Raw genomic sequence first — 27,617 nt, forward strand, 5'->3', positions numbered from 1 at the left:
CGCCGGGCTGGAGCAGGCGCCGGCCGAGGCGGTGCCGTCCCGGAGCCCTCGCCGCCGCCGCTGCAGCCCCGGGGACGCGATGGGTGCCCGAGGTGGCATCGCCACCCCTGTGCTGCTGCTGCTGCTGCTGGCCGGCCACCCCCGGCCCCTCAGCGCGGGACCCCCGGCCGGAGGTGAGTCCCGTCCCCATCCCGAGAGTGACAAACCCTTGGGGATAATCCTGCTCCTGGGAGAGCCGGGGAGGCAGCGGGCATGGGTGACCCATGCGGGCTGTCCCTCCCGGGTGGCGGGCGCTGTCGCCAGGCTGGCAGGAGCGCTGGGTTTTGGGGCAGGGCGTGCGGGGGAAGTGGAGGCTGGAGAGGAGCGGCTCGCAGGGCGGTGGGAGCCTCGCTGGGCGCTTCCCGCAGGGCGCACGGTGTGTGTGCTCCATGTGGGCTGTGTGTGTGCTCCGTGCTCCGTGCGGGATGCGGCTCGGAGCGGCTGCGCTCGGCGCCAGGGGCAGCCGGCGGGGGAAAGGCACCGTGGCTGCCCCGCCAAGCCCGGCGCCACGGCCAGGGAGCTCGCCAGCCCTCCCTGCCCATGTTTGGCCCTGCCACGGGAGCCGCCTGCGAGGGCAGCCCCTCTGCATCCCTCTGCGGAGCGGGAGCGGCTGGGCTGTGTCCCTGCCCGGGCTGTCCGTCCCGCGGCCCGGGGTCGGTGGGTGGCTCACCTCTCCCAGCAGCAGCACAGCCCCTGAAGGGTTGTGGGACCAGCCCTGGGGGGACAGGGCAGCGGGGACCAGCTGGGGCTGAGGGTGCCCCCGTGGTGGCACAGGGCTGGCAGCTCCGGCGGGACAGAGGTTTGGGATTTATACCCGGTTTTCCCCATGGAGCAGCCAGGTTTGCACACCCAGCTCTTGTCACGGACGTGTGTCCAGCCTGAGCATGCTGCCAGCCGTCCCACAGACCTGCTCCCTCCCGCTCCCTCCCTGCCTCAGCAGGCTCTGCACCTCTGGACGGGCTCAGTCCCACTGGGTCTGACCCTCCAAGCTGTGCCTGGGGTCTGACTGGGCACTGCATCAGCAGCATCTGCAGCTTTGAATGTGAAGGGTGTTTAAAAAGCACTTTCACGTCCCTAACTCTCCCCAAAAATAATATATAATTTCACTGAGCAGTGTCTCTTCCCCAAACTTCCCCCCAGGGAGCAGGACTCCGACCAGCAGAGAGGCAGGAGCTTGCTCCCAGCAGTTCCCAAAGGAACTACTGAAAACCTCCAGCCTTTTGCTTCCTAACCAACTTCTGCATCCCAGTCTGTGTCAGTGCAAGGAGGAGGATGGTCCCAGAGCCCAGCCTTGTGGCCCTCAGCACCTGCAGGGCTGCTGTTGGTCTCCTGCTGTCCCAGTTCCCTCCCAGAGAGCAGCTGGCCTCTGGGACATGCTCCTTTCATTACCTTAGGTCTTGTTCTTTCTATTTTTTGTCATGCACCAAAATAGGAGGGTGCCTGGCAAGCTGAGTGGAAAAAGAATCCCTTTTGTTAATGAACAGAGTGGTCTCCTTCCTCCCAGCCCTGACCTTTCCATCCTGGGATGGGATTTCCCCACATGGATCTGTTGATTGTGCAGTGTCCAGGGTGGGTCTGAGGGCTGCCCTGGCAGTCCCAAATTCTTTCATGTGAAGGGGCTGGAAAAACCCCAAAAAACCCCTGAAACCCCCATGGCTTTCACTGACAGCCCAGGACTTGCCCCAGGTGACTCCCCCATGGCTGTGACACGGCTCTGGGGATCAGTGGGCACCCCCCTGGTCAACACCTGGGGCTGGGGAGGAAAAGGGGGTTAACCCCCATTTTCAAATGCTGGTGACTGTTTCTGCACTGGGCTGGAACAGATGTGCCAGCTGTGACCCTGGGCCTGGGCAGCAGCTTCCCACCAGCCCCCTGCAGCTGAGAACATCCCTGCTGAGCCCAGCAGCACTCACTCCAGCTGTTCCCATGGGCTGCCCACCATGGGACATCCCGTGTCCCCATCAGGGAGAGCCACAAGCAGCGTGCTGAGCATGGGGCTGAGGTTTTGGGGGTGAAGCCTGTGTTTTGTGCTCCCTCCAAGCTCAGGTCCAGGAACCCGGGCCTTCCTGCCCAGCCCAGCATGGGAAAAGTCATCATGCACTTCATTAAATACAGGATTATACCAAAAAGAAAAAACACTCATAAAACTTGTCCTCTTGACATCAAAGTGTGAGGCTTTAGTAAACTGTTTTTTGACAGCCTGGCTCCCCTCCAGTTCCCAGTGAGGTCACCCACAGGCTGGGCTCCCCTTCCCCAAAATCCCTGTTAGTGGAGTCTGGAGTGAGGGGAGAGGAGAGAATTGGATGTGTGGACTCCCCGTTAGCAGCGTTCACCCCGAGATTTCAGCAAGTGGGTGCCACAAATGTGACACCCTCCAAAGCTTAGGCAGACCCCAGAGGCAGTGAGGGGGCCCTGGGGAGGCAGGAGGGACACTGGCATGTCCAGGATCCTGCCCATGGACAGGGAACAGTGTCTGGGACACCCTGGGGTGTCCATCCAGGATCCCTTCTGCTCTCTCCAGGTTCCTCAGCTCCACGGAGCCACCTCGGCTCTTCCTTTCCTCCACTTTTGGAAATCTGACTGATTTAGTCAAACTTTCTTTTTTATGGTCGCGCCACATGTTTTAAGGTCATAGCTCAAAGCAGCTGGAAAAGTTTCCAGCTGATGGGAAAGAACAGGAAAAATGCTGAGAAGGGGGGAGAACGCAAACCGGTATCGTGGGAATCGGGGAGGAATATTCTTGTCTCACTCTTATATTTAGCAACAGAGAGCTGTGGGCAAAAATATAATGAGTGCATTCCTACAGGATTGCAGGACAGGGTTAAGCTCACCCCGAGGAGCTCACGTCAGGTTGAAGGCTGGACAGGAACAGGGCCTGGGAGGCGGGAGCCTGCGTGCCTAAATAAAGCTCCAAGCACAGACTGTTCACAGCAGGCCCTGGCCCAGCCCAGCCTCGGCTCCCCGGGGCTGCTCCCTGGCCCTTTCCAGGTGCTGGGCTCGCTTTGTCTCCTTTTTGGGAAGCCTGAGTGTGAGCATCACCCCCAGCCTTCAGATGGGAGGCTCCTGGAAACTCCTGTGCCCTTCCCAGCTCCCACCTGGGCAGCCTGAGCCTGGTTTGCCACCAGCCCCTTCACCATCTGCATCTGCAAACCCCTGAGACACAGAGAGAGGAGGGTGCCCACCAGAGCTCCCTCATTCCCAAACCAGGCCTTCCTGAGCTATCTCCATCATGCCCTGTGTTTGGTTGGACATTGATGGGAAACCTCTGAGAGCTTTCCTGAGGTAAATAGACCAAAAAAAGGGAGGTCGAATTTACCAATATAATATATTGGTAACATATATAATATATATAATATGCATATATGTATATATAACCAATATAATATCTTGACCAATATAGCAAAATATTGCTAGGTATTGTCATATGAGGATAATTTTTAGTCTATTGTATTGACAGAATATTAATATATTCCATGAAGCATATCCCAAATACATTCTATGAAGTCAGAGAACCTTTCACAAAACCTTTTGCAAAGCAGAGCTGAGAGTCAGGGCAGCACTGGGATCTGCAAAACCAGGCTAAAATCCATAGGAGCAGGGCTGCTGTAGCTCTTCCCAACCCCAGGACAGGGAACATGCATTTGCTGCCTGATTTGTCACCCACTGCCAGTCCTCTACCCTCAGGACAGACCAAACAGGGCCTCTCAGCTGGCATCAGGGTGGGGTGGGAGGTGTTTGTGCCCCGAGCTGTGGATGCAGGAGGGTGATAAATGCCCATTTTCCATCCCTGTTCCCCGGGTGTGCCGCCCATGGCTCCAGGCAGTGCCTCTGGGAGCTGCCCTGTGCCCAGGGACTGCCCTGGCTGCCTGACAGCCCTGAGAAGGGTGCCAAAAACGGCTGAGAGTGGAGAGAGTGATGGGGCAAGCATGGTTTGGAGGTGGCCAGGCCCATCACGTGCCTCCCAGACAAGGAGACAGAGAAGCAACACGGATCCATCACCATGACTCACTGGCTGGGGAAGGAGCTGTGAGTCAGCTGGGGATGGCCCTGTGAATCCCTGCTGCTACTTTTGCCCAAGTCTTGGCTTTCTGGAAGTTGTTTTTCCTCTTTGCTGCAGGCAGGCGAGGGATGGGAGGGTTTGGAGTCACCAAGTGCTGGTGGTGCCATCCCCAGCCGTGTTGATGGGTGCTCCCCATCCTCGAGCATCTCACACCCCTGGCGTGGTGCAGCCCTGGCAGAGAGAGGGGCAGGCAGCAGGAATTTCCCATTCCCTTTCCCAGCCTCTGGCTGAGCTTCAGAAGGGCTTCAAGGTTTTCAGCATCCCATCCCACAGAAATTTCTGAGCCCACCAGGGTCATTTCCTCTGGGAGCTTGGGAGAAGAGAGGGAACTCTTGGCCCGAGGTAGATGTGGCTGAGAAAGCCCTGCAGCCCTGGGAGGGGATGTGAGCACCGGCCTCCACACCCCCACAGCCCCCCCAGCCAGGCCTCCCCCCGGGCTACAAATAGAGCAGGCATTTATTTTCTCTATAAACATCACCCCAGTGGGTGTTTCTCATGGATGGAAAAGTCAGGGATAGCAGGAGTGGGGAGGGGGACCTCTGGAAGGGTGGGGGAAGAGGAGAGGACAGGACAGGAGAGGAGAGGACAGAGCTTTCAGCTCTAGAAGGAGCAGGAAAAAGAAAATACTCATTTTCTTTGCAGACAGTTTAGCATGTCAGCCCCAGAGGAGCAAAAAATGCCCTCTCTTTCCCCCTTCTCTGTCCGTGGAGACACTTTTCTCTGCCCCTCGCAGCACCCAGCATCACCAAAAGCTCATCCTGGCCGTGGTCCTTGGTGCCCTGTGGGGTGCAGGGTGCTGTGGGTGCTGCCTTACCAGCACAACTAAAGCTGAATGGCCCCAATTTACACATTTCACACCGCAATTGCACCTTTTGCCATCCCTGTTGACACATTTCCACATCCCTGGATGCTGCAGTTAAGGCAAGCAGGTATCTTCTGGCAAGGTTTCAACACTGCTGCTCGTGCTCATTCTTCCCCCACCATTTTGGCTGATAATTCCCCCCATCCTGGCACGTCGGGAGCCACTTGACACCAGCGGGGCTGGGAACCATCAGAGCCCGGGCGGCTGGAGGCGGCCCCTCTGCCGCGGGCTGTTTGTTGACAGCAGGCAGGATCTCTCCGGTAACACCGAGCGCTCCAGGCGCGTCTGTGAGCATCCCCTGGCCCGGCGCCGCCGGTCCCCCCGCCAGCTCCTTCCCCTCACTGCGTCTGGGGATGAGCTTGGGAACAGGCACTGGCAGGGATGGGATTCAGGGATCTGCAGGTGGGATGTGCACCAGGGGCTGGCTGCGATTGTCCCCTCCTGTGCCACCACATGCCCTTGCTCAGCTCTGCAAGCTTCTCCTTGGCTGGGTGGGAAGCAGCTGGGGTAGGGAACACAGTGGCAGCGGGTGCCAGGATGGGCAGGGTGGAGCTGGAAAACCTGCCAGCCTGTGAGACAGGGGAAGAGGGCTTGGGAGAGAGAAAAAGACAGAACAAATAGAACAAAACCCGACTTCGAATGGTTTGGAAACCACGTCCTCTGGGGCTGATACAGTATTTCCAGGCCAACTTCTCCTGGCAGCGGGAGCCTGAGTGAGCCTGAGTCACGCTGCAGGGGACGGCACAAAAGCCCCATTGAGCCTCCTGCTTCCCCAAATCCTCCCACTTTCTCCCCCCGCTTCACTTCCCAGGGCAAACGCTCCAAACTCTGCTTCCAGCTTGGGCTTATTCCTTCAGTCCCTCCGGAGCCATCGAGCCACGCATCGTTAAAAGCTCTGCATCCCCACTCCTGCTCCTGCCAGGCTTTGGGGGCACAGCTCTTCCCAAAAGCACTGTGACCTTTGTGGGGGGTTTCAGGCTGGCTCCCAGCTCCTGGCCCTCCCCTCCATGGCTCTGCATCTGGCAGAGCAGGAGAGCTCAGGAAATACCATCAGCTTTAGGGCTGTGCTTGAATCATCGTAAAACCATGCTGGATAAGCGATGGAGCTCTGGAGCTCTAGCCAAGCCTCCTGGACCCTGCTATATGGCCTCCCTGCTGTATCACAGCTCCTAAGGATGGGGAAGGCAGGCAGGAGCAGGCACAGGCGCTGGGCAGGGGTTGGGGACTGGCAGGACACGGGAAGGTACAACCAGCCCCCTCCCAGACAGCACAGAATTAGCAGGGGGCATGTTTTCATGTTTTCCCCTGACCCCAGAGTCCGTGGGCTGTAAAAAGGCTGTTTTTTCCCCAAAGCTGTCAGGCTGGGGAAGGCGAACGCAGAGCAGCTGGCCGGGGAACAGGGGAGAGGAACTGAAGGAATAAACAGAGGAGGAGGGGTTCAAAGCAGCGTGCTGCAGCCAGAGGCCACCTGGGTGGGATGGGGGCGAAGCAAAGCACCCCTGGCCAGGACTCTCCTCCCACGCCCAAAACAAGGGCGATGGCACTTCTGGTGGTCGGCAGCCCTGGGAAGGTGACCAGAACTGGGAAGGTGACCAGCCATGGCTTTCCTGGTGGTTTTGTGGGTGCTGCTTTCCAGCAATCTCTGCTGGCCAGCACTCCTGGAAAGCGGCGGCCCCTGGGAGCCCCGCCGTGAGGGAGGGCCAGATGGAGGGGGGAGGCGAGAACCAGAGCACTGATTCCCATTGCTGGGGCTGGAAAAGCACGCACAGCCCTGGCTCAGGATGTGGGAGCAGCAGTCCCTGGAATCACTGGGACTGGGAATAAAAGGAAAAGTCCTTCTTTGTGCCAGGAGCTATCCCAGCAGGGATGGATCTGTGCCCGTGACACCCCATCCCATAAATCTTGAGGCAGAACCCCAGGCTTTCCTGGGGCAGGCACAAGGGGACTGTGGTGTGATCCCTGCTGGGTTTTTGAATGCCCTTCATGCAGACTAAACCCAGGTCACCTCCATTGCACTGGGATTTCTTTACACCCAGGTGGGTGCTCAGCTCGGGTCTCAGGGCATGTCTGAAGGCAGCAGCCCCCCATTTGTCCCCCCAGCAAAGCCCCAGCCAAAGCCGAGGGCTACGGTGTTTGCCTTAACCTCCTCGCAGGCTGCTCATTTCCTTCCCTGGCCATAAATAAAACCACACTGTAAAACGAAGGGAATGTGGAACATAATGAAGCCTTTCTCCAAAAGCCCGTTGGATCCCTTCCTCCCGTGGCCCCTCCACCCTATGTGGGGACAGGGGCACAGCCCAGCTCCAGCTCCAGGGGGCTACAGGTCCCATTGGCCATCAGAGCTCCAGGATGGGGACAAGGGAGCCTGAGCCCCCGGGACCACCCACGGCGCTGGTCCTGCCCTCCCTGCCTGCGCTGGGAGCGGGACTGGAGCCTTGAGCTCAGAGGCCATCGAGCTGCTCAGCAGCATCCCCAGCACTGGGCAGCCACCCCCAGCCCCTCCAGTGTTGTTCACATGGCCCAGCCTCTCTGCTGTTGGCATTCCCCTGAACCCCTCCGGTATTTTCACCCCCCGAACCCCTCCCATGTTCACATCCCCCAATCTCTCCAGGGTTCACATCCGCCCTTTGCACAGCGGCTGGGGGTGCAGCACAATGAGGCTGGCAGCGGGTGATCTCACTACCTTAAAAGTTACACAAATTAAAAAAAAACATCCCCAAACAACTCAGAGGGCCTCCAAACCAGCTCCCTGGTTGAGGCTGCGGAGAAGGATCGCAGCCGGCTGCCCTTGTGGCGGCCCAGCAGCGGGCACAGCCCAGGGGCCGCCTGTTGGCACAGGGGCCGGGCAGGAAGGAGGGCAGCCGGCGGGCTGGGCTGCACCAGCGGCCGCACAAGCCCGGGGCTGTTCGGGCAACAAGGAGCCTTCACTCCCCGGCTGTTTTTCCACCGTTGGAAAAGCGGTGTGGCCGGGATGGGAAGCGGCTGCGAACACAGGGAGCCTTTCAGGGGGGCGCGTGTGTCTGCACGGGGCTCTCCTGGCACCGCTGCGCTCTTTAAAGAGCTGCTTTAATGAATTCCAGTCCCCTCCCTGCAAACACAGCCGGCCACCGGCCCTGGCCCCCATCTGCCCCACCGCAGCCTGAATGGAGCCTTGTTGAGCATCCAGCCCCTCCCCGGCTCCACACCCCGATCCCCGGGCAGGGTTTGCTCCGCTCCTTCCTCCTCAGCCTCGGCGTCCTCCCGTGGCCAGAGCGATGGGGACCCTGCAGCCCCTCAGGAGCTCGGCTGCCCCCCAGAACGCAGCTGGCTGTCCTGCGGCAGGGTGGGGATGCCCCGGGCTGGGGTGGGAGCCCTGGGGCAGGGCAGCAGCCCCCAGCAGCCCCCGTGCCCTCCCACACGCCCAGGACTGTCCCTGCTGCACAAACCCTTCGTGCCCAGGGCCGGTCCTCTCTGCGCTGAGCTTTCCCAGCACTTCCCTTCGCCTGGGCCTGGACTTGGCTCCTTCAGCCTCCTACGTGCAGGGAAGGAGGTGGGAGAAGTTTCTGTGCTGAGATGCGTGTTAAAAACACAAAGGAGAGCCCAAAACAGCCTCGCCGAGCCCCAAACACTCAGAGAGCCCCCTGAGCGGATGGGGATCCCCCCAGGCTCTGCTCCTGCTCCTCCGGCCAGAAGATTCCCTGAACACCAAAAAAGCAGCTGCTGGAGAGGCCAGACCAGCCGTGTTTTCAGCTGGAGGAGCAGGGGAAGAGGGCCAGAGCTCCCCGGGCCGGCGCGTGGCCGGCGGCCGCTGGGGCAGGGCCGGCTCGCACGGAGCCCTCGCTGTTTGCAGGCCCAGGAGCAGCCCAGGGCCTCGCTCCCAGACCCCTCCTTAGAGCTTCTGGCTCATCTCCTTGTTTTATTCCATGCAAGAAAGAAAAAAACCACCCCAAACCCAAGTGACACTGCAGTCTATAATCTGCTGGCTGCTGGCTGGCTGCTCGGAAACTGTGACGGAGGAGGCTCCTCTCGCCTCGTCAACGCCTTTCAATCGGCTTGGCAAGGCACCGATGGTGATTTCCTGTGGGACGCAGCAAGATGGGAATGTCAATTGTTTTTATCCGGGGTGAGTGGGACATCCGGGGTGTCCACTGCAACCCGTGGCCAGGACTTGGGGACCTCTTGCTCCCCCAGGGCAGGAGAGGAGGGACCCCCTTGGGCATCTGCATCCAGGGATGAGGGGCATAACACTCCTGTGGTATGATCGTGGCAGCTTTAGATCACTTGAGATAGGTGCTTTTGGGGCATGGGAACTCATCCTCATGGGATGATCACAGGAGCTCACCTGAGCCTGCCCAAGATGGGGATGGGTGCCTGGAAGTCCCTCCTTGCTCCAGGTGATGGACCAGGATGGGCCACCCTGTCCCATGGAGGTTCCTCCAGAGCAAAATGCATTTGAAAAGAACTCCAAAAATCCATTTTTTCTGCGTCTTTTCCAAAGTGGAGAGCAAGGAAGAGGGGAGATAGAGGTGAGAAGCTGCAGGTCCCTTGTGAAAGTGAAATGTCACAGGCCAAGTGGTTTCACATCCTGGCTGGGCTGATGAGGGAGGAGGAGAGTGGCCCTGAAATAAAGCAGGAATTTGGGAGAACAAACAACAGTAACTGCCTCTGCTGCTGGAGAAAAATTCCAGTGCCTCCTGGATCCAAGCAAGGGTCCATCCTCCTCCCCAACAAACAGCACCACTCCCCATGGCATCCGCACCTCTGGGAGCTTTTTATTATTAGTATTTTATGAGAGAAGAAGGAAAACATTTCTGGCAGCTTTGGTAGAGTGCAGGCAGGACAAAATGTGCTGGCTGCAGGAGCTGGTGCCCCCTGGCACACTGGAAAACAAGCTGGTCTTGCTGGAGCAGCCCCAAATCCTCATCCCCAGCACCCACAGCGAGACACTGCCCAGCCCCTGGGCGGGCATGGAAGCTGCTGGTGGGTCCAGCCCAGCCAAGCTTTCCCTCCCCGTGAGAGCAACCACTCAGTACCCATCTGAAAAACATTTTTGAATTAGGGGAAGCCACTAAAATGTAGCAAAATCCCAGTGGGAGCTGGAGCATGGAGCATGCACAGGGAAGCTTGTCGGGAGCCAGCACATAACGTCCACGGATGTCTCTGGGGACCACGTGTGCCTGTGGTTGTGCAAGGAGGGACAGGAACATTCCCTTTTCCACTGTGCCACGTCACTCCAGCTCACCAAGCCCCAGGACAAGGCGGTGCTGAGAGCCCCAGCACCCACCACCACCCTTGGCCACTGGGCAAGGCTGGTTCTGCTGCGACCATGGGAAGGAGGGAGCAGGTCAGGGAAGGACAGAGCCCTGCAGAGAACAGAACAGCTCTTCTGAGTCACTGGCTGGGCTGGAGAGGACAAGGAAGCCAAAGTGCCCCATGCCAGCAGCAGGCACCCTGACAGCCTTGCCCCGGGCTGGTCAAAGGGCTTGGTCTTACAGCAAAGGCCAAATATTTCCATGGTGCCATTTCCTCCCTGTCCAGAACGGGTGGGGTGATGGTCCTTTGCAACACCCACGTCATCCTCCCAGACCACAGGGGAAAACTGAGGCACTTTCTTCTGCTGCCAGTGGCAGGAAATGATTTTTTGTGGTGTCCTGGACAAGGAGGTCTCCCCATTCCCAAAGGGCTCAGGAAAGCTTCCCCCAGGCACTGCAGGGCTCAGCTCTGAAGAAAATGGGAAAAGTTAAATCAGAGTGCTCCAACTCTGTCCCTGCCACACCAACTTTTGCCATCACCTCTACAGATGGTCCCCTCCCAAATGTCTCAGTGACTGTGGCTGTCCTGCAGGGTTGGGTTTTCACTTAGGGCACCACCCTGTGAGCAAAGCCTGCATTGCCCATTCCCAGCCTGGTCATCCCACAGAAACTTGGGTAAGAGGAAAATGCATCCAGGGAAGCAGATGTAAGAGCAGATGTAGGTGTTTATACCCAGACCTCGCTGTGCAGAAGATTGGTGTCACCCCAGCATCCAACATCCATCCCTGCCTCCTCCAAAAAAGATCAGGGGCTGGGACCCTGAAAACCAAATTCCTACTCTAGTTCAGCAAGACAGATCTGGGACCCCAAACCTAAGTGTAGTTCGCCCACTGGGTGGATCTGATAAGTGCTCTAGTAAAGCACAGCAGGAAAGCTTCACACATATAAACTCCAGCAGAGCCTGTGACTACATATGGACTGAAAATGTGCATTTGCCCCCGTCCCTGACATATCCTCCCCAAACATTTCCAGCTTACAGGGCTGCAGTGTTTATGCTTAAGCACAGAGTTTTGCCACAGGCTGAGCTGGAGCCAAGCAGGATGGGTGGCTGCAGGCCCCAGCCACACACATTTAACATGTGTGAGATGCACATGCATGCATTGAGTCAGCTAAAAACTAAAAGCGCTCTAAAATTAAGCCTGGCCACTCCCTGTACTCTTAATCCTGCACTCTCCTGCCTCTGCCCTGTGACACAGTCTGTCATTTCATGACCACATGCCACTGAGCTGAGTCCTCCAGGGCTGATGCATACTGGGTGTTGAACGTGTTCCAGCTGCATCTCCAGACGCCCACTTTGTGCCAAGGTTTCCATCCACTCTCACATCCACCTATGGATCACTGCACTTCTGTTTATTCCTCCTGCACTGAAGAGAAACACAGTTCCTTTAATCAGAAGGTACTGAGGCCCTGCAACAGGTTGTCCAGAGAAGCTCTGGCTGCCCCATCCCTGGAGGTGTCCAACGCCAGGTTGGACAGGGCTTGGAGCAACCTGGGATAGTGGAAAATTTCTGCGTCTTTTCCAAAGTGGAGGGCAAGAAAGAGGGGAGATAGAGGTGAGAAGCTGCAGGTCCCTCATGAAAGGGAAATGTCACAGGCCATAGCAGGGGACTGGGATTAGATGAGCTTTAAGTTTCCTTCCAACCCAAGCCCATTCTAGGATTTCTTTAGGAAAATCAGAAAAACAGATTCCCCCAAGGGTCTTTTTAGGCTGCTGGACTCCAGCAACCTGTCAGATGGCAAACAAGGGAAGGGCTGATGGATGGGCTTGGGAGGCTCCATAACCGCAGCATCCACCCGGACGGGGCTTGCAGGAGGTGTCCTTCCCTGCCTGACCTTTCTCCCTTCTCTCCCCAGCCTCTTTCTTCGGGGACAGCTTCGTGGAGATGCCGCTGGCGGACGCCTCGCGCGCGGTGCGGCTGCGGCTGCAGCTGCTCACCAGCCAGGGGAACGGGCTGCTCTTCCTGGCTGCCGGCCAGCCCGACCACCTCCTGCTCCAGCTGCAAGCCGGCCGCCTGCAGGTCAGCACCCCCTCCTCTCCCCGGGCTGGGGGCTCTGTGCCATGGCCTAAAGTAGAGATATATGGGAGTGTGATTTCACAGGATCACAGAATGATGAGGTTGGAAGAGACCTCTAAGATCATCAAGTCCAACCTATGCCCTAACACCTCACCTAGACTATATCACCAAGTGCCATGTCCAGTCTTTTTTTAAACACATCCAGAGATGGTGATTCTACCACCTCCTTGGGAAGAGCATTCCAGTACTTTATTATTCTTTTGGTGAATTTTTTTTTTTCCTAATATCCAACCTATCCCTTCCCTGATGTAGCTGGAGACTGTGTCCTCCTTGCTTCATCCAGTGAGAGGATGAAGGGGCAGCCCAGCTGCCAGGACCCCTGACAGGGACCTCCAAGAGGAGAGAGGACACAGTCTTGAAAGATTTGGCTAAATACAGAGAACCTGGCTCCATCTGGGGAAGCTGCTCACCCACTGCCTGGGTGATGCTGGGGGTAGTCATGGGGACACCCCAACACTGGCACCCTGTGTGCATTGCATGGTCAGACATGGTGCACAGCACCCTCAGGTGTGAGGAGGTGAGACACAGACGATCCAGGGATAAAGAGATCTCCCTTGTCCCAACTGGAACATGAGAAGCAATCAAGACAGAGCAATAAAATTCCCAGTTGTGGTTATGGTGCTGGCATCCACCATGAAGGAAAAACAGCAGGGAGCATCCGAGGCACACATCCTGCCTGTCCTGCAGCCTGGGTTGGGCTACCAACCACATTAAACCAAAGCAAAAGAGCAAGAGAGCCACTGGCCAGAGGTGTCCCTAATGCAGGCCATGTGTCTCACCAGCTAACCCTCTACTTAGGCAGGCTCCAGGCTGCTGCCCACGAGGAGCAAAGCCTGCTATTTCCCCTGCAGTTCCCAGGGAAAGGGCTGGAAGCAGCCCAGGTTGCAAGGATGGAGGGAAGTGGGCAAGACAGGGCAGGGAAGGAGGAGCCAGCATCTGGCAGGGCTGTTCTGTGAGGGGAAAGGAAAAGCCCAGCTGTGAGACTGGGAGATGGAGGACCCTAGCCCTGAGACTAGGGTTTGCTGAGAATGAGTGAAAAAGGAGAGAAATTCAGAGAGCAGGATGAAGAGGGCAGGCCCATGAGGAGCATGAAGGAGGAGCACATCCAGAGGTGGAGGAGTGAACCAAGGGACCAAAACTCTTGCGAGCACCTGGGTGTGGGTCCATGCAGGTGCTATTGGAAGGTGGAGAGGTCCCACTTGAGCTGAGGATTTTGTGTCTTTCCCTGCAGGCCAGGCTGCAGTTGGGCTCGGAGGAGGTGACCTTGCAGTCCCCAGCAGGGCTGCAGCTCGATAACCTGGCAGTGCATGATGTGGAGCTGCTGGTGGAAGATGGCAGGATGACACTGACCATCGATGGCCTCTTCAACAGCTCCGCAGACATCGCAGGGCCAGCAAGGGAGCTGGACATCCAGCACGGCCTCTATGCTGGCGGGACGGGCACGCTGGACCTGCCGTACCTTGCCCAGGCCAGCCCTCCCTTCAGGGGGTGCCTTCACTTGGTGACATTCAATGGCCTGGATGTCCTCTCCCATCTGTCTGCTGATGGCAGCTCCAAGACCTTCCACCATGTCCAGGAAGGGTGCAGCACACAGTTCTCTGCAGAGCCTGAAGACCCATTCGGGTTCCCGGGGCCACACTCCTACATTGCTTTCCCCACCTGGGACGCAAGGCAGGAAGCGACCATCGAGTTTGTGATAACGACGAGCATCACCCAGGCACCCCTCATCTACCACGCAGGGCTGGAGAATGACTTCTTCTACCTGGAGATCTCCAACGGGCGCCTGCGAGGGTTTGTGGAGAAGGGGAACGGTGTCATCACCCTGCACAACAACGTCTTCATCAGCGACGAGCAGCAGCACTACGTCAAAGTCCACACAGACATCCACAAGTTTGAGATACTGATCGATTACTATGCTTCATCCACATCCAACCGGGGCATCAACAACTACCTGGACCTTCAGGGAAACCTCTTCATTGGAGGTATGGATGAAAAAGCTTTGCAGAGGCTGAGGGAGCACCATCTTTCTTTCATCTCGTTGTGGACCATGACCAACCACTCGTTTGTTGGCTGCTTGGAGGACCTCCGGATAAACCTGCAGAGGAGGAGCCTGCAGGATGCCGTGATCACAAAGGACATCACAGCAGGCTGTGGGAAGCAGGACCACTACTGGGACTATGAGGAGGTGTATGAGCAGGATGAGGCATCCACTTCCCCACCTCCAAATGGCTTTTCTGGAGCACCAGGTCTGGTGGTGGAACCGTGCCGGCCCGACAGCAGCTTCCCACCCGCCTTTGCCAACATCAGCAGGCTGCTGCACGTCAGCCCCCTCATCGTCTCCGAAGGGGGCATGGCCTACCTGGAGTGGAAACACGCCCAGCCTACGGTAGACTTGAGCCTGGCCAACATCCGTCAGTCCCAAATCCTCTTCAGCATCACCAGTGACCCCAGGCACGGCCAGCTGGAGCTGGACATTCCCGGGTCCAGGAGCAGAAGGAAGTTCACCTTGTTAGACATTGTGAATCGGAAAGTCAGGTACATCCACGATGGCTCCGAAGGGCCCATGGACCAGCTGATGCTGGAGGTGACAGTGACCACCCAGCAAGGGGTCCCAGAGTGCCTGCGGCAGGGGCAGGTGTACCTGCTGCCCATCATGATCAACCCTGTCAACGATGCCCCACAGGTGATCTTCCCCCGTGGGAACCACATGACAATCCTGAAGCACACACGGAAACACCTGACCACCGACATCCTGCAGGTCCTGGATGATGACTCGTCCTGCGATGACCTCGAATTCCAGCTGCACAGTCAGCAGATGGAGGAGGGCTACGTGGAGCTAGACTTCCACCCTGGAGTGCCCATTGAAGAGTTCTCCTGCCGGGACCTGGAAGCTGGCAGCATAGTCTATGTGCACCAGGGTGGGACAAACTTACAGCTCACCTTGCAGGTGAGTGATGGCGCCGTGCCGAGCCCCATTGCCACCCTGAGGATCCTGGCCATTGATCCTGAGATCCGCCTGCTCAATAACACTGGCCTCTCCCTCTCCCAAGGAGGGGCTGCACGCATCACCACAGCCAACCTGTCTGTGGAGACCAACGCCGTGGAACAACGGGTCTCCATCCTGTACATCCTCACAGAGCCTCTGAAGTATGGTGAGGTCCAGAAGCAAGGGAGCATGGGAGGGGAATGGAAAAAAGTTGAGTCCTTCCACCAACAAGACCTGGAGCAAGGGCGCATCCAGTATTTTAGCACAGACCCAGAGCACCGTCTGGAAGACAGCGTGGAGGAGGTGAGATTCAAAGTCCAGGTGGGGCAGAAGGTCTTGCCAAACAACACCTTCCTCATAAGGATTAAAAGAGCTACCATTAAGATGAGGACCATGGCTCCCCTCCAGATGAAGAATAAGCGGCACAGAAATATCACCAGCAAGGAGCTGGAGGCAATGCTGGAAGATCCAAACTCTGCCCCAGTTCCCTTCCGCTACATGATCATCCAGGCTCCCAAAAAGGGAAACCTGGAGCTACTTGGCAACAGGCTGACTGAAGGCTTTGGATTTACTGAAGAGGACCTGCAGGGCAACCACCTGAGCTACAGTGTGACCATCAGAAACTCCCAGCAAGCTGAGGACTTCTTCCAGTTCCGCGTCTACGCTGGTGAGCAGCACTCACCTGTCTACACCTACAGAATCAGCATTGGTGGGGACCCCGATGCACCAAATTTGACCAACGTGCTCCTGACCGTGCTGGAAGGCGGACAGGCCGTCATCTCCAAGGATCACTTGTTTGTGCAGAGCGTGAACAGCATGGACTACGTCTATGAGGTGATTGAGGGGCCAGCGCACGGGAGGCTGGCCTGGGCTGCGTCCCACGGCTGGACCTCCCTGGAGGAGATCACCGAGTTCACCAACGACGACATCCTGCAGCGCCGGCTGCTGTACCAGCACGATGACTCCGAGACGCTGGAGGATGACATCCCCTTCGTAGCCATCAGGCAGGGAGAGGGCAGTGCTGGGTCTGAGGCCGAGGAGGTGAGGGGCGTTTTCAGGGTCTCTATCCAGCCCGTCAATGACCACAGCCCTGTCCGGGCAGTGAACAGAGTCTTCAACGTGGTGCGCAACGGGCAGCACCTGCTGACCACTGACCACATCGCCTTCACTGACAAGGACTCCGGCTTCTCCGACACGCAGCTGGTGCTGACCAGGAAGGACATCTTGTTTGGCAGCATTGTGTCTGTCGATGACAGACGCCACCAAGTCTATCGATTCACACAGGATGACTTGAGGAAGAAGAAGATCCTCTTTGTCCATTCCGGGGCTGACCGGGGCTGGATCCAGCTGCAGGTCTCAGATGGCCTCCACCAAACCACAGCCCTCCTGGAAGTGCAGGCATCTGACCCCTACATCAAAATAGTCAACAACACTGGTCTGGTCATCCACCAGGGCACCCAAGGGAGCATTGACTCCTCTGTCCTCAGCCTGGAGACCAACATGGACATCAGGTCAGATGAAGAGATACGGTTCCTAATAACCACCCCCCCAAGGTGGGGGACTGTGCTGAGAGGGGACCAGCCAGTCATGGCCTTCTCCCAGAGGGACCTGCTGGCAGGAGAGATCTCCTACCACCACAACGGGAGCAGGAACACCCGGGATGAGCTCCAGTTCACTGTAGAAGCAAATGAGGTGGCAGTGGAGGACACACTGGCCATCAGTGTGTTCTTGGACACCCATCCCAACCCCCTGAGCATAGTTAACCACAAGGAGATCTATGTTTTCCAGGGGGAAGCATCTGGGATCAAGGAGGAGGACTTAATGGTGAGTATCCCCTTCTCTAGTCATTCCCCATGCATGTATAAGTTCCCTGGCCACCAAACCAGGGTGGCTACCCATGGGGCTCCATTTTAGTCCCACCTGCTCAGAGCCAAGGCCTTTGTCAGGCTTTGCCCAGGGAGCAAAGAGAGATGGCTTCAGGCATGGCCTCAGGAAGGTGGTTCTTGCAGTCCATCCCACAGCAAAGCTTTGAGGGATTGATTGCACAGCAGGTGGGCTGTGGGGCAGCCCAGCCTCAGTTACCAGCCCTCCCACTCATGCCTCATCTCCCCCACGCTCCCAGGTGACCCACGAAGAGATACCTTCCCAAGACATAGTCTACCTGGTGAGCAGCCCCCCAGCCTCTGGCTTCCTGGCAATGCTTCAGCACAGTCAGGACATGAACGAGCAGCCCAGCCTGGACCCCATCCAGTCCTTCACCCAGGAGGACATCAACAATGGCAGAGTCCTCTACCTCCACTCCAAGCCCAACGAGGAGCGTGACCAGTTTGTCCTGGACATCACCGCCCGCAGTGCAGACCCTCTGGAGGGGGTGGTGGTCAGCCTGGTTGTGCTGCCCATCACCATCCCCTTGGATGTCCAGAACATCACGGTGCCAGGAGGTGGCTCTGCTGCCATCTCCTCGAGCGTTCTCCGCATTCCCAACGCCCACTACCCAGCTCTTGGCCTGGAGTTCAGGGTGCTGGAGCCCCCCCGGTTTGGCACCCTCCTGAGCAGCCAGCGGCCCGAGCAGGGTGGGCTGCACAGCTTCACCTGGAGCGAGGTACAGCACCCACCTGCCCACCAGGCTGCTTTCCCAAGGGTTTGGAGAGAGCCCGGGGTGGTCTCCAGCCCCCAGCCACCCTGGGAGATTGGGGAAGGCTGCAGGAGTCCTCTCCCCATCGGAAGGGATGGAGGTATTTGGGGTGGTGGGTTTGCTCTGCAGCCCCACATACGGGATAAGGGATACGGAGTGGGGATGCAGGCAGAGTACCCATGCTGGGCTCCAGGTCTGCTTCCCACAGAGAATCTACAGGGCTGCCCCTGAGCTTGTGGTGGGTTGCCATCATCCTCCTGGGACGGTTCAGAGTCACCTCCCCAGAGGGGCCGGTGGCCTGTGTCCTCCGTGGAGGATCACCTGGCCCTTGCCCCGCAGGTGGAGAACCAGCAGATCCAGTACAGGCAGGATGGTCGCCGATCCCTCAGTGACAGCTTCACCATCCTGGCCAACGCCTCCGAGGTGTCCCGGCAGAGCCATGCCCGGACTCTGTTCATCACCATCCTGCCCCGCAGCACCAGGGCGCCGCGGCTGAAGGTCAACGCCGGTTTGCAGGTGAGGCTGGGAGGCCGCGGGGAGGGAACCAGCGTGGGCATCCCCCGGCACTCGGGGTCACCCGCCCCGGGAGCTGCGCTCGGCGGAGCCGGGCTGCCGCCCAGAGGCGGACCGCAGGGAATGGGAATGGGAATGGGAATGGGAAGGGAGGAGCGTTTTCCCGCCGGGGCGAGGCTGTGGAGGAGGCGGAGAGCGAGCTGTGCTCGCCCCCAGCTGCTGCGGGGAGCGGCCGCGAGGTGGGAGCATCGCCCCGCGCTCCCAGCGCTGCCACGGCGGCAGCGCCTCCGCAGCCCGGCCCGCGGGATAATCCCCGGCAGCTCCCGGAGCAGCCTGCCCGCCTTTCGCCAACACAGGCGGCAATTACTCAATCATCCGGGCAGCTTTCACACCTCTCTTTACGTGCATCCCCGAAAACGGCAGAAGGGAAGAGGTCTCACCTGCTGCTCAACTCTCACCTTCTGCTTCCAACCCCTCCCTGTCCTATTCGGGGTCATTAATGCAAAATTCCAGCAAAGAATTTAGTGGGAAACACAGAAGCACAGTGATGCCTCTCCCACTCCCCTGCACCTATTTTCACTATCCCAGATCTGGGATTTCCCAGACTGGCAGCTGGAAAGCAATCTAGTCCATGGGGATCATCACACAGTTGCCTTGGGAAGGGTTCTGGGAGCCTGGACTCTGGAGAAGATGCCCAAGGGGAAGGGGCTGCCCTGCCTGGCCCCAGAGGCAGCTAATTCGAGGGATACCAGCAAAGTTTGGGAGGTACCCCCAGCCCCAGCTCTGTGCCTGCCCTAGTTTTCCCCCTTCAGCCCAGGAAGCTTCTGACCAAATCCCTTTTGTAGACCTGCCTCACCTGGGTCCAAATTCAGGGAGACATTGACCCCTCAGCTGCTGGGCCTGTGCCAGCCCCTTTTCCCCACTGCAAACATCCAGTGTAAGCATGGCCTTCCCTTCCCCCCAGCCATCATGCTAAGAATAAGGGTGAAAAGACAGAAAAACCTCCTAAAATTAAACTCTGAGGCAGCAACTTGTCTGCCTTTCCATGGGAATGCCTTAGCACCCTGGGAAGAGTGACCACAGCTGCCCAGAGGAGCTCAGGAGCAGGGAAAAGCTTCCTTCCCCCAACGGGAATGATGGGAGAGGCCCAGCCCTGCCGTGTTTGTGCTCTGGTGAGGGATGACTTCAGTGTTTAAAGGTCAGGCCAGGCCCGGGAGAGGGATTGCACAAAGGTTTCCAGGGATGCCGAGGGACAACAGGCTGGGTCTAGACCCCAAAGTGCAGCCCCTTGGGGAGGAGCAGCAGTTTTTGGGCCGGATCTGAAGGAAGGATGGCTGGGTTCCACCGAGGCAGAGGTTTCCACCACCCTGGAGCACCCGGCCACGCTCCCGGCGCCGCTCCGCCACCTCCCCGCGCGCTGTCCCCGGGAGCGGAGGCGACACGGAGGCTGAGCAAACACAAAGGCCCAGCCAGCGAGCACAGAGCCAGGGGAAGGCTTTAATAATGCAGAGAGGACGAGGAGCAGGGAGAAATGGGTCAGCTCCTGCAGCGCGGGCTCCGGGCTGGGAGCAGAGCTGCTCCAGCTGCTCGAACTGTCCCTTCCCAGGGGACAGCGGTGCCCCGGGGCTGCCATCCCGCCTGCTTTGCCCACAGGGAGTTTTTTATGGCTCCAAGTCCCCAGTGTGACTGCAGTTCCAGCTGCTGTGGGTGCTGGGGAGAGGAAGCAGCCCAAAGAGCTCAGCGAGGCTCCTGTCCCTGCTGCGTGTCCAGCACTTCCCCCACCCTGCCTCTCCAAAGCTGTGTTTTCCAGCCTGCCTCTGCCATCCCGTGGGGACTGCTGAGGGATTTAATTTCTCTGTCGGCACCCACACCCACTCAAGCAATGTTTTGGGTTAGGCCAGCTGAAAAACAGCAGAAAAGAGCTCATCCAGCAGAGCACCTCCTCCAGCGCCTGCCTGGGTGTTGTCCTGCAGATTCCCGAGATGCAGATTTCCAAAGTCCCAGCCCCATGATGCTGTGGGATGCTGCACATCCCAGCCCTCCACCCCACACGAGCCCTGGCACAGCTCCATCCATGCACCCCATGATTTCCAGGCATCCTGAGGGCAAAGGGCAGCTCTGGGCTGTGTGGGCAGAACCTGTTTGGCAGCACAACATTCATCCCTGTGGTCTGCCAAGATGGGGATGTGGCACAGGGTCACGAGCAGGAAAAATTGTTGCCTCCAGCTGGAGATGGGAGATGCCAAGGCTTTGGGGTGGCAATGTTCCCACGGGAGGGTCAGCACCACTGGATGGGAGGAAGTGGTCCTGGGAAATTCCTCAGTGGCTCTGAACTCAGCCACATATTTGTCATTCCTGGAGGGTTTGCTGGGACAGCGGGCCTCGCTGCAGCCTTGTGAGGGGGCGGTGGGATGGGAACTGGGACGGGAGCAGGAGTGAGGAGAAACACCCAGCCAGGGAGAGACAGGGCTGCTTGTGGTCACTGTGTGCCCAGCAGCAGCTTGTGCACCCCACTAAAACCCCTTCCGTGCAAAGCAAGGTCCCAAAGGCACAGCCCCTGCCCCAGGGCACTGTGCCCTCTTCCATTTCCAGGAACTGGGGAAACTGAGGCACGCTTGCCCTCCAGCACATGGCGTGCAGAGGCGCAGACCCAGCTGTGTGGCACGTGCTGGCAAACACGGCAGCAGTGACGCAGGGCTGGGAAGAGGCCAGAGGATGGAGGCGTCCCCAGGATGCAGACAAGGCGCCCTTGTTGGGCTGGGATGTGCTCTGGCACCCAGCAGAGTGCTCTGAGCTGGGATGGGAAGAAGGGGAAAGGTGCCGGGGGTGTGGCGTGGGGATTTCAGCCTCTCCCTGTGCCCCAGCTGCGGGAAGGTGCCACGGCTGTTCTCAGCCCCCACATCCTGAGTGCCGAGGATGAGGACTCCCCAGCAGAGGAGGTGACCTACTCCATCCAGCCCCCGGCCAACGGGAAGGTCGTGCTGAGGTCAGCGCCCGGCACTGAGCTCCAGAGGTTCACCCAGGCCCAGATAGACAACGGCCTCGTCCTCTTCGTGCACCAAGGTAGGGCAGGACTGAGGTGCCCCAGGCCCCTGCACCACCCCAGGGTGGTGGGGACACTGTGCCACCACAGAGGATGCCAACCCCATCCCAAAAAACCCTGACAGGTTAATGGGGAGCTGCATCTCCTCTGGCCCCACAAATGCCCAGGTCTGTGCTTTCCACAGGACCCCTGGATGGTGGCTTTGCCTTCGATCTGTGGGATGGTGAGAACCTATCTCCTGGGCACTTCTTCCTCATCAGGGCCCAGAGAGAGCCTGTCATCAGCCTGGCCAGGAAGCAGAGCCTCACTGTCTGCCCAGGTGGGTACCAGCACATTCTCCATCCTCATCCAGCCCAAATGGGGCCCCCCTGGGACTCCTGCCCTTGCCCAAGCACTGCTGAGATGCCCCTGGCAGAGGTTTCAGGTGGGTGACAAGGTGACTGGTTGAAATCCATACTGGATGTGTTTTCCAGGTGCCCTGCAGCCCATCACCAGCCAGAACCTGCAGGCAGTGAGCAACAGCCCCACCAGCTCCACCGCTCTGTACTACAGCATTGAGCAAGCCCCACGCCTGGGCAGGCTGACCACCTCACAGGGGGAGGAAATCAGGAACTTCACCCAAGCCCAGGTGAGATTTCAATTCCTCCAGCCTCTCAGAACCCCAAACACAGCCCTTCATCACCCCCCACCGCACATGGGGGTCCCAGTCTGAGCCCACTTCCACCACAGGCACCTGATCCCAGGCAGGAGGTAGCACAAGGCTCCAGCCATGCTGTGACTTTCCCAGCTCTGCCAGCAGCTGCTAAGAGGGATTAAGAGCTGCTGCCCCAGCCTTGGATTTAGCACTGGGGGAGGCTGAGGGAGCTATAATCCCTTTTCCTAGGCCATCTCCCTGCTGCAGAGCGAGCCAGCCTGGCTGCTGCTGAAGGGAAGAGCCAAGCATGATTTTTTCACCCCTGCTCTGAAAAAACCCTTCTCCTGTGGGGCCAAATTTTGCAGGGCCCAGCAAGGGTCTTATTTTATTCCATCACTCAGAGACACATAGGTTTACCCTCCCTAGAAGCTCCTCTGTGCTATGCTCACCCTCGGAGGATGCTGAGCAAGCTCAACCATTCCTCTGAGCCTAAGTTCCCCTTATTGCTGGGAGAGACATCAGAGTCACAGAGTGGTTTGGGTTGGAAGGGAGATTAAAGGTCACCTTGTTCCCCCACCATGGACAGGGACACCTTGTACTAGATTGCTCCAAGCCTCATCCAACCCAGCCTTGAACACTTCCAGGGATGGGGCAGCCACAATTTCGCATCCTGGTCAAGAAACACCATGAGCTCTCCATGGTCACTGCCGTGCCATGGCTAGTGAAAATCCCCATTTCTTACCTAATTAGAGCTTGGTTGCTCCATCCCAGAGTCAAGATAGGAGCTGATCAAGGGGTTTTTTTTTTATTTTCAGGTGGACAGCAAGCTGATTTTCTACCAGCATGAGATGCCAGGCCAGCCCTTCTGGCTGGCCCAAGATGCCATCCGCTTCCGTGTGGTCACTCCCACGACCATCTCAGATTCTTTCATCCTCCTCGTCCTGATCTCCTTCGAGGAAAATTGTCCCCAGCACTTGACTCAGCTTTGGAAAAACACAGGTAAGGGTAAGATGGAGAAGCATGGGACAAACCAGCTCTTCAGGAGGACTTGTTTGTCTGAAGAGGACAAATGTCCTGTTTTCCATGGCTGATATATTAGATCAGACATCTAAAACTGCATCCAATTCCTTCTTCCATCATTGCAACAAACTCTGACCGACTTTCATTAGTTAATTCTTATCCCTTTTTTCTTGCCAGGTCTGCAGCTCACAAGGGCTCAGCAGGCTGAGATTGACACCTCGGTGTTGGATGCCTCCAACCTCCTGAGCCGAATCCTGGTCCCTGAGAGGGCTGGATATGATGTTGTCTTCCTGGTGACAGAGCCACCAGCTCATGGACAGCTCCTGGTGGCCGGTGTGCCCCTGGAGCAGTCACGGCCGTTCTTCCTGCAGTCAGACCTGGCAGCGAGGCGTTTGGTGTACGCCCATGGTGGGGACAGCGTCTCCAAAGACCACTTCAGTTTCAGGGCATGGCTCCAGCCCCAGGAACAGCGGTCTGTCCGTCCTCCACAGGATGGGGTGGTCATCTCTGAAGCATTCAACATAACAGTGACCAGCAGCACCGCATCACCACGGGTGGTGAAGCGGCAAGGAGTGCTGCAGGTCCCGCCAGGCTCCGTGGTCACCTTGTCACAGGAGTACCTGGATGTGGCAGACCCGCTGGTGTCCCCTCAGGAGATGGTGTACAGCATTCTCCAGAGACCCCTCTCTGGCCATGTGGCCAGCGCCCACAACCCAGGGGAGCCCATCAGCCGCTTCACCCAAGCAGATGTCAATGCTGGCCGCGTGGTGTTTGTTGCCACTGGGAGCCGGTCCCCAGGCTCCTTAGCCCTGAGCCTCTCCAGTGGCCACCACCCACCCATCCAGACCTCACTGGAGATCGAGGTGCTGCCTGTCCTGAGCACCACTGCCAGCCCAGCACTGCTGGAGGTGCCCCAAGACCTGAACAGGGCCCCTGTGTCCCAGCATCACCTGCTGGGTGCCGCGCCACGAGGGGCAGGGAATGTCCTGTACAGGATCACCAGGGAGCCCAGGTTTGGACAGGTGCAAGTCAACCAAAAACCATCACGGGGCTTCTCACAGAAGCAGCTGGATCGTGGGGAGGTGACGTTCACCTTCAGTGACCTCAGGTCGCCTCAGGATGACTTCCAGTTTGTTGCCATTTCGCGGGCAGGGAACAGGAGCGGGGTGGTGAACGTGACCGTCCGAGCTGCGGTGAAGACCCGAGAGGGCAGCCTGTGGCCCCGAGGCACCACAGCCCTCCTGGACACCAGTGTCCTCGATGCCAGTGAGCTGGCCAACCACACCAAGAGCGTGCCGGTCTTCAAGGTCCGCAGGGCGCCCCGTGCCAGCCGTCTTGTGAGGGTATCCAGGGATCCAGGACAGCCCACATCCCCCATTGAAACCTTCAGCCAGAGCGAGCTGGAGCAGGGGCTGGTGGGGCTGGAGGTGCTGGATGCTGGGGACACCCAACAACCCCTGCAGAGGGACAGTTTTGTCTTTGAGCTGGTGGCTGATGGGGTGCCACCAGCGCTGGCATCCCTGGAGTACGGCATCGAGCCCTACAATGCCTCCAAACCCTACGGTGTCACCCTGCTGACAGTCCCACTGGCACCCTCACCCCCAGTGCCCCATGGCACAGCACGGAGCAGCCCCAATGCCAGCGAGCTGGGCATGTCCCCCACTCCCTGGCTGGCCCCCAGTGCCACCAGTAGCCCCAGCCCCGGGGCGGGGGGCACCTTCCTCAGCTTCATTGAGGCCAACATGTTCAGCATCATCATCCCCATCTGCCTCATTTTCCTCCTGCTGGCCCTCATCCTGCCCCTTCTCTTCTACCTGCACAAGCGCAACAAGACGGGGAAGCACCACGTCCAGGGCACCCCCAGCGCCAAGGCCAAGAATGGGGCCGTGCCCGACCACGAGACCTTCCGGAGGACAGAGCCCAGCCAAAGCATCCCCCTAACGACTGTCACCACCCTGGAGGGCAAGGGCACGGGGCCCCCGCCCCCGGGCACGGGCTCTGGGGCACCTCCCGACCCCGAGCTCCTGCAGTACTGCCGGACTTCCAACCCCCCCCTGAAAAACAACCAGTACTGGGTGTGAAGGGCTCAGCTGCGGTGGCACGAGACCACCGGGGCACCCAGCCCCTCCTGCAGCACCACCAGCCACCTCCTCCCGGCTCTCCTCCTCCTCCTCCCTGGGAGCTGGCATCCCACAGATGCAGGAGGGCCCTGGGGATACAGGGGCTGCTGCTCCAGCCCACCTTGTAGCCCCACATCTCCTTTGGGCAGGGGAGGGGGGCACTGCATAAGCAACTGGGGACAGGCAAAATTCCTGAGCATTGCTGGGAATTGCTGACTTTGGGTGCTCATTTGGGCCACCTGATGGAGGCCACAGTGCTGGGGGGCACCTGATGACTCTGATCCCCACAGAGCCACCCAGGCTGGTCCAGTGGTGGCTCCTCTGAAGGCAGCACAGTCGCCACAGGGGTGCTTTTCACAGCTCTTGGTAAGAGATGGAGGATGAGGAGCAGCTTGCGCTGAGTCAGGCTGGGGATGAAGCTGCCCAAATTCCCCAGGGCTAGGCGAAACACTGAGACACTGAGACACTGGAGCAGAGGCTCAGAAAATATTCTGTGGCCAATGCCAGGGGAATTTAGGAGTCCCTGCCCACTTGGAAAAACACCCGCCTCGCTCTTTCTCTACTTGCCGTGTGCTGCATGAAGCCAATTGCACCGAGCCCTGGGGGGGTTGCACAACAGGTAGGACTTGGCAGGGAGGAATGGCTGGAGCTCACCTGGGCAGTGTGAAACCAGAGAGGAGAGCAGAGAAGCGGAGCCAGCACGGTTTTCCACTGTATACTCCAGTATGGCAGAAGTAAACAGAATAAAGTGCCTTTTCCGAGGTGCATCACTGTTTTCCTAAGCTGTCTCCCTTGCCAGGCCTGTTTTAAGCTGCTGAGCAACATTTGGAGGTAATGGACCATATTCTGGGCTCTTGCTCAAATTTTCCCCAGCCTGGAGTCCTAAAAACTTAAATAGAAACTGTCTGAGGGAGGGCAGAGGAAAAACTGAGCGCTGAGCTCAGGAGGGGACCCAACAATAATACCCTGTGCTGCTCCAGCTGGGAATCTCATCACAGGGCACATCCTGCTCACACACGTCTGGTGGGAAGCTAACACGAGCCCCCAGGCACCACGGGGGACCACTTGCACCCCTCTCACCCAAGACAAAATCCAGCACATGATCCCTCCCTAAACAGTGACCCTGTGTGGTCCCACTCCAAGGCTGCAGCAGAGCTGGGTGTTTGCCTGGATCATGCCAGCAGTTTTCCTGGCTGGGTTTATGGTGCCAGACCTTTGCTGAGCAGTAAATCACACCTGCCCTGCTTCAGCTGGTGCTGGCACACTTCATGGGCTCCCAAAGCCATCAGGGTGCAGGCAGGCACCCCATGTCCCCATGTCCCCACAGGACAGGGCATGGTGGAAACCTGGCACCTCTGAGCCTGTTTGGCCCAAGGGGGAGGCTGATGGATGTCTGCTCCCCACCTCCAAAACCCTCTCCTGCCTCATCTAGAGGGAAAAATGAGGTTTCCTTCTGCTCAGAGGCAAATTACACCCTCTCCCCTCTGTGAAACAGGGTCAGGGTGACCGTGCTGCCCACGCCATCACTGAGGGATTGCCAGGGCCATGCTGCTCCCAAGGGTTGGGACAACTTCTGCCATTGACTCCAGATCACAGCTCTGCACCTCCCCATCTCATTCAAACACACATTTTTATTCTCTTCACCATTTACATCCCCCCAGTGAGGGATGGGGGCTGCATCCACCTCCATCCACTGAGGGCTGTGTTTTCCTTCCCAGCGATTCTCGCCTCATGCCCTGGGATTAAACAGCAGGAACGTGGCCTATTTTGTAAGGAACACTGAAAGCAAACCAGGCTATTTTTAAGGCTTGTGGTTGTATTCTTGCTGCTGGGAAACATCCCCTTCCTGAGGTCAGGGGAGGACAGGCAGTAACCTGGAAAAAGGACAGCAGCTCTCCAGGGCCAAACTCTGCTGGCAGAGTTTAAATCCTCAGAACTGAAGGATTGGGTTATTCCAGGTTTGCAGGATCAGATGCAGCTTCTGTGCTGCCACCCCACCACCTGAGGAAGGGCTGAGGGCCCAGGAGGGCTCCTGCCTGGACATGAAACACAAACCACAGCCCAATCAATCTCAGAAGCTTCCTGGCCAGGCCCTTCCCTGCCAAGCTGGCTATAAAGCTAGCAGAGCTTCAGGGAAAATCATGGCATGGTTTGGGTTGGAAGGGGCCTTAAAGGTCATCTTGTTCCACCCTCCTTCCATGGGCAGAGACACCTTCCACTATCCCAGGCTGCTCCAAGCCTCATTTAACCTGGCCTGAACACTTCCAGGGATGGGACAGCCACAGCTTCTCTGGGCACCCTGTGCCAGGGCCTCACCACCCTCATAGGGAACAATTTCT

At 58.2% G+C, this 27,617-nt stretch overlaps 1 protein-coding gene across 1 annotated transcript; it reads left to right on the forward strand.

Moving 5' to 3' along the window:
* On the forward strand, positions 1–26,002 carry CSPG4 (chondroitin sulfate proteoglycan 4). The gene is made up of 10 exons (XM_071441802.1): positions 1–173; positions 12,107–12,270; positions 13,559–17,137; positions 17,436–17,915; positions 18,288–18,464; positions 21,326–21,524; positions 21,689–21,823; positions 21,978–22,132; positions 22,954–23,137; positions 23,336–26,002. Exons 1-10 carry the CDS (start codon positions 80–82, stop codon positions 25,237–25,239), a joined length of 7,071 nt encoding a protein of 2,356 aa, XP_071297903.1. The 5' UTR covers positions 1–79; the 3' UTR covers positions 25,240–26,002.
* Positions 26,003–27,617: the final 1,615 nt, after the last annotated feature.

Source organism: Agelaius tricolor, unplaced genomic scaffold, assembly GCF_023055355.1.
Source record: "Agelaius tricolor isolate 1412-34295 unplaced genomic scaffold, bAgeTri1.0.p SCAF_16, whole genome shotgun sequence".
Classification (NCBI taxonomy): Eukaryota; Metazoa; Chordata; class Aves; order Passeriformes; family Icteridae; genus Agelaius; species Agelaius tricolor.